Raw genomic sequence first — 6,298 nt, forward strand, 5'->3', positions numbered from 1 at the left:
ACACCAGTTATTGCTGGGTTAGGGTTAGTAGTTTTACCATTTGTGCTTGAGTCTGGACTAGCTGTGTCAATTGTCCCTAGTAAATTTGTCAGTGTTCCCATAGATACCCTAGCCTAGATTTGAGTTGTTTTTACAAAAGCTGTGACCAAACCTCAGATCTCACAGTAAAACAACCCAATATAAGCCTTCAGCCATGTTATAGCTGCTGTGTTTCTGTTTAGACCCGACGACGATGACTTTGACATGGAGGAGGAGATGCGGAAGCTTCAGCCCCAGAGGCCTGCCCGCCAGCCTGACATGGAGCCCCGAAGCCGGAGGGGTTTGATTGGGGACCCCAGAGTCAGCATCATCCCTGAGGTACAAGGTCACGAGGACAGCGAGGGGTCTGACTCTGATGGCCCCATCCTGTACCGAGATGACGACGATGATGATGATGATGATGATGATGATGATGATGACGACGATGATGAGGAGGGCCCTCCAAGTAAGTTTTGGCTGTCTTGTACTACTACGTTTGATCTGTGTGAGAGATGGAAGTGCTGTGGTTAAGAATACAACATTCAGATTGTGAAAACTACCTGAAAATACCCTTAAATGTTGATCAGACAAAACAAGCGATTAGGGCTTAGGCTCCGGGAATTTTTTCAGTATATTTTCAGAAAATAACAGTTGTTAGTAGCAGCCCCAGCTTTGACTCTCTGAAAAGCATCTCAAAGCTAAGATGATCCTAAAATCAATTTTTACAATCCTTCAGGTGTGAGTTTGTTGTATTTGAAAGCACTAATACAAATGAATGATTAATAAGGAACACTTTCCCGAGGCCTGACAGCTTTGCACTTTGAAGAAAAACAAAACAAAATAAACGAAAAAATGAATAAAAAAAAGGCAACAGGAAACATAACAAATTTAATAAGTGAATGACATTATCTATTGTAGAAAAAATATATATATATCAGGTCTGTCAAACGATTACAATTTTTAATCAGATTAATCACAGGGTAGCTGTGAATTTATTAAAATGAATCACCATTTGTAGGGTGGGGAGGGGGGGGATTTATATTCTTCTTCAAACACTGGTTTGCTGCTTGTTGCAACACACTCTAACACAGAAATGACGACAGACTGACAAGAACAATAGATCAGATCCCTATTCGTGAAACCTATAACAACTGTCGCTGCTTGATTTTAGTTTAAACTAGCGCAGTGTCTTTTCTAAACCTGCCTGTTTGGAATGGGCTGTTTGAGTTTTAATATGAGCTGAAGACACCTGCCTCAAGCAGTTATTAAAAATGTACTTACTAATAGTTTGCTTTGTTTAACTGTGTCCTAGTGAAAAGTTGATTTTACTTCACATTAAAGTTTGTTTTCAAACTTAACTACTCAGAGTTAAAAACAGTCCTTTGTGCTTATTTTTTTCTGTGCATTTCAAGTACCCTCTGTATAAGTATGTGTCGTGTGTAACAGATGGGCTGCTGAGTCGTGTGAAGAGGAAGGACACATTAGCCCTAAGGCTGGAGAGACAGGAGAGACGAGATCGAGAGGAGAGGGACCCTCAGGAGAGCCATGACAGCGGGACTTGGCAAAACAAGGAGCAGTGGATGGCAATGAGGAACAAGATCAGCAGTACGCTGACAAGGTAACGGACTCGCATCGTGTCATCTGACTGATGAACATGATAATGACGCACAGTAGATCTGTATCGTAAGATTGGATGTGGAAAGCCAGTGTCATCCGTCTGATTAAAAAACTGTCACAAAGCTGGAGGGATTACGTCCATTATTTCTAATGTAATTCATATGTTTGAGAGGCTCTCCATCCACCCTTTCATCCATCTCTGAAAATGGTTAATCAACAGTGTTCTCCATCTTCAGGCGCCTGAGTCAGAGACCGTCTGCAGAGGAGCTGGAGCAGAGGAACATTCTTCCAGGTGAGAGTCTCACTCCATCCATCCCTCACCTTTTCATTCGGGTTTGGTTATTTCAATTCGATTCTTTCACACCAGAAGTTGAAAAAGCAAGTTTTTCATTTTTCACATCCTTTGCTGAACTCATCTGCATGAGTAATTTGTTCAGTGGATAACTTAATTTTTTCTTTCAAAATCTTCCTTGCAGCAGTTTTTACTTGGTTGGTAGTAAAGTATTGAGATAATATCTAATTTAAATAACAGTGAAGCTCCAGTGAGCAGATGTGTAAACCATGTGCTATTTCACCCCCCACACAGTGTATGGTATTTATAAAGATGATCTCCGTGCTTACTCCAGACCAGACATTCATGCCTTTTAGAGGAAGTTAATGCAATATGGTAATTAGATCTTTTTTTTCAGCCCCCTTTTAGAATAGTTCAAATAACAGTTATCAAATGCACGTTTGCAAATGTATAATTTTTTTCGTTGATATGCATTTGTTGTATTCACTTGTTTCCTAACTTGATCTTTTCTTTTTATCGTTGTTATATGATACACATTGATCTTATCAAGAGAGAAAAGCTGCATTGTAGCAGATTTAGCTGATGCAGCGTCTACCTGCTGTCCCTGGGCAGGTATAAACCAACAGTAATACAACTATTGCAGTTGGTCGAGTTTGATATTATCGCTATAAACCTTGTCTCTGACATTAATGACAGTGACTGAGATAAAGGATCAATGCCAATGATCATACGTATCTGTGATCAATGAGACGCTGACACCATAAGAGGCTGTATTTGCAGCTGTCTGTAATGACCAAGTACAGGCGGCTGTGTAAAGGCATCACCATTCTTATTCAGGAAACCTAAGCAAATCATTTGGTAGCCATGGTAACAGGGCAGCACATCAGGACACGAGTGCATGGCTTTTCCTCATCAGACAGTCAGAAGCACTGTTTTGTGTAGCACATTGTGTAGTTGGCAATGTATTGTGACATATATATCCAAAAGTAATATGTCCAATAATGCTGCTGTTTGAGACATCTTCTTAATATAACACATCTCAGTTATATTGTCATTAACTCTGACATGCAGTCTTATCCATGTCACGTTGTATATTCATATAAGAAAAGAATCATAATTTATACCATTGTTACAATCTGCACAAATTCAATTATCCATTGGTCAATAGGATTGATAAGTGTCATATTTGCTTCAAACACCATTTATCTAAATAATTACAATAATCCAACTGTTAATGTTTTAAAAGTATTGTCAAAAACACATAAAAAGACATAGTATCCAAATGCTTAACAGCACATGAACCACAATATTATTGAGTGTGATATAATAAATAACAAAGCTCAAACCCAGGTTGTTGGCTTGTACACTGTACTCAATGCACAGAGGTTCCCTTGACTTGACAGGTCTGTGCTCTATTAAGCACATTACCTAGTTTTTCTACTTAGTTAAATCAAATATTTTTTTTAAAGCAGGCTCTCTCTCTCTCTTCTATATTCTATGATGTATTATTCCATTTCTTCTACTTATCCTTTAGGTTTTTGCTTTGGTATTATTTCAGTACTGTAGACAGAATTTCAGACCAATACCGTATCATAAAGGCATTATTTTGTTGTTGTGAATGCATTGTGCCTAATAATACCAAAAATACCATATTGTAACAAACAGAAACAATATACATATGAACATCTAAACATTTTGAGCAGTGGAGCAGAGTGTAGTGAAGTGCAGTAAAACTTGGATCCCAGAACCAAGAATAAACATAATACTTCTCAGAATCAGTCAACAGGTTCTGATCCAGGATTCATGCCACCACACTGTATCTCGCCTGTCCTCAAATGACTGGGCCAAGATGACGCTTTGCACTTGCACTAAAACAATGCAGCACCTTGTGCAGAGCGAGGCCGTGATTTAAAGATTCCTGTTACCGCAGAATGCCGACAGCAGCTTGGATGAAATGTACCTGACTGGCTGCAGTGTTCGCCCCACTCTCACGGAATGTGTTTTCCCCTTACAGCCAAGAATGAATCAGATCGTCGATTAGAGCGATCCGAGATCAAAAGGCGGCTCACCAGAAAGGTCAGGAAGAGATATTATCGTACATTTGACAATATATCTGGGTTGTCATAGTAGTGCTGTGACCACTTGTCTTCAATAATTGTCCTTTCTTTCACCAGCTGTCCCAAAGACCCACAGTGGCCGAACTCCAGGAAAGGAAGATCCTGCGTTTCCACGAATATGTTGAGTGCACCCACGCCCAGGACTACGACCGGCGAGCAGATAAACCGTGGACCAAGCTCACTCCTGCTGACAAGGTGAGACTCAACACATTCTCATTTACTCACAGATATTAACTCAACATCTTTTTCTTGGGCATTTTTATGGCTTTATTGTGAAGGCACAGTGAAGACAGCCACTAGCATTTCGAGCAGGAAGAATCCGAGGAATGCAATTCAGACACTGCTGAATGACCGGATTGCATTTGATCAAATGAATTGCCTGGTTCAGTGAAGCTCGTAAAACATAAATCACATGTATGTTGCATGTTGAGTTTCTTCTAAAAGGAAAAAAGAATACAGTCTGTTTGAGTTTGCCTTGTTTAGTAAGAGTGAAAAAAAAATCTAACTATGTGTTGTGCTATAAACGGAAAAAGCGCGATCCTGCTGAAGTTCTGTTTTTGTTGTGTGTCCTCTCAGGCTGCCATCCGCAAGGAGCTCAATGAATTCAAAAGTTCGGAGATGGAGGTTCACGAAGAAAGCAAGATCTATACGCGGTCAGCCTCATACACAGCACCACATCAATAATTCACCTCCACTGTTTTCTAAGTTTATTCAGCAGTCTCATCCATATTTTATTAGCTTTTTTTTCTCTTTTGAAGATTAGCTTTTATTTCCAGCGCTTTAGCATCTAGAATAACCTCTTGTCCTTTTCCTTCCTTTCCTCCCAGGTTCCATCGGCCTTAGCTGTCCATAGTCAAACACTCAGACTGGGAGTAGAGAGGCGGAACAAGCCCCTGTCCACACAATGAACAGAACTTGTGGCCCACTTGGTTCATTTTTTTAACTGACTGCCTGCTAACCTGCTTCAGCTAATAAACTGGAACCAAAGCGAAAGACGCAACGATCAGTTTGACCACGGCTGGTTCTCAAATTCTTTGACTGCGGAATTCAGGACAAGAGGAGTTTGTTTGGTGTCCGGTGCCAACACTAAAGAGTGAGGAATCCCTCCCCATTCCTACTGCTGGAGGGGGTGCGATTGAAGCAAGAGGGTGCAATTGAAGTGAGAGGGCAACTCACGGAGGGTTATCACACAGCCTTCCTCAGGGGAAACCACTCACCATGCCTTTACCGGCTGTCATGATGCAATCTCCTTACAGAACAGGAGGACCATGCACATACAGCGATGACTGTAGCTACCACTGAATGAATCTGGTGTCTGTTCAAACACTGTTAATGTATATATCTATACGTGTTTGTTCTACAAATGTCCACCCAGAGGTGCCACATGGCATCAGCCTTAATCCTCACATGATCCAATGCACTCTTGTAATGTAAAATTTAGACAAAATGTGAAAGAAGCTGGTCTGACAGTGTGTTTAATTAAAACCTTGGTCATACCCGCTTTTGAACCGACAGCTGTGCTCTCTGTGTGTAGACCCTCAGAACAGTGATTCCAACCTACTGACCTAAAGTGTACATTTTACTGTATTCTGTAGATCATTTTAAAGATTGTAATAGAGCACATATCAACAAATTTATCTAAGGCACCTTGAGTTCCCTAATTGAGCATTTAAAAGTTTTGCGCCTCAGTTGTTTTGTTTATCACTGAATTATTCAAGCAGGAAAATGTACATATTTTGATTTTCCTAGTTTTATGGTACTTTATATATTTAAGTCAATAGATGGCTGCAATTGTATAGCTCAAACATGTAGATTTGATTAACTTTATACTGTATACCTACACTAATGCTGACATGTTTTAATTGTAAAGTATTTTTCAAATGTTATTTCCAAGTAGTAATGGTACAAAACTTCTTTTTTTTGATACAGAGATCTTTAAACTTTTTGCAACCACACTGTATAAATTAAAAATCCACTCAAATTAAAAAAACAGTGATTTTCATTTCAATGTGGTGTGATTATTATTATTATTATTATTATTATTATTATTCCACTTTAAATACTTCTCTCTACTGGAACGGTGATTTGGAGTGACTGATAATTTGAATGGCCTCTTAAAATGACCAGATGAGGGCAGTGTTCTATAAATCCACACACCCGTCACCGGAATCGCAGCCTGAATCCAAACCTTTGGTAATAAGACAGGGAAACTCATGATTAGTATAATTTCCTCCTTTTCTGAGTTCTCGGCCTG

The 6,298-nt window shown here is 39.7% G+C and overlaps 1 protein-coding gene across 3 annotated transcripts in view; it reads left to right on the plus strand.

The window, feature by feature from the left end:
• The window catches only part of phactr4a (phosphatase and actin regulator 4a), a 28,059-nt gene extending 22,007 nt beyond the window's left edge, over positions 1–6,052 (plus strand). For all 3 annotated transcript variants that reach the window (XM_061092587.1, XM_061092585.1, XM_061092586.1), the window contains 7 exons: positions 222–484; positions 1,465–1,636; positions 1,872–1,927; positions 3,942–4,003; positions 4,102–4,239; positions 4,621–4,697; positions 4,872–6,052. In XM_061092587.1, coding sequence (XP_060948570.1) covers positions 222–484; positions 1,465–1,636; positions 1,872–1,927; positions 3,942–4,003; positions 4,102–4,239; positions 4,621–4,697; positions 4,872–4,887 — 784 coding nt within the window. In that variant the 3' untranslated portion in view covers positions 4,888–6,052. The remainder of the gene's footprint in view (positions 1–221; positions 485–1,464; positions 1,637–1,871; positions 1,928–3,941; positions 4,004–4,101; positions 4,240–4,620; positions 4,698–4,871) is intronic.
• Positions 6,053–6,298: the final 246 nt, after the last annotated feature.

This window comes from Limanda limanda, chromosome 19, assembly GCF_963576545.1.
Source record: "Limanda limanda chromosome 19, fLimLim1.1, whole genome shotgun sequence".
Taxonomy (NCBI): domain Eukaryota; kingdom Metazoa; phylum Chordata; class Actinopteri; order Pleuronectiformes; family Pleuronectidae; genus Limanda; species Limanda limanda.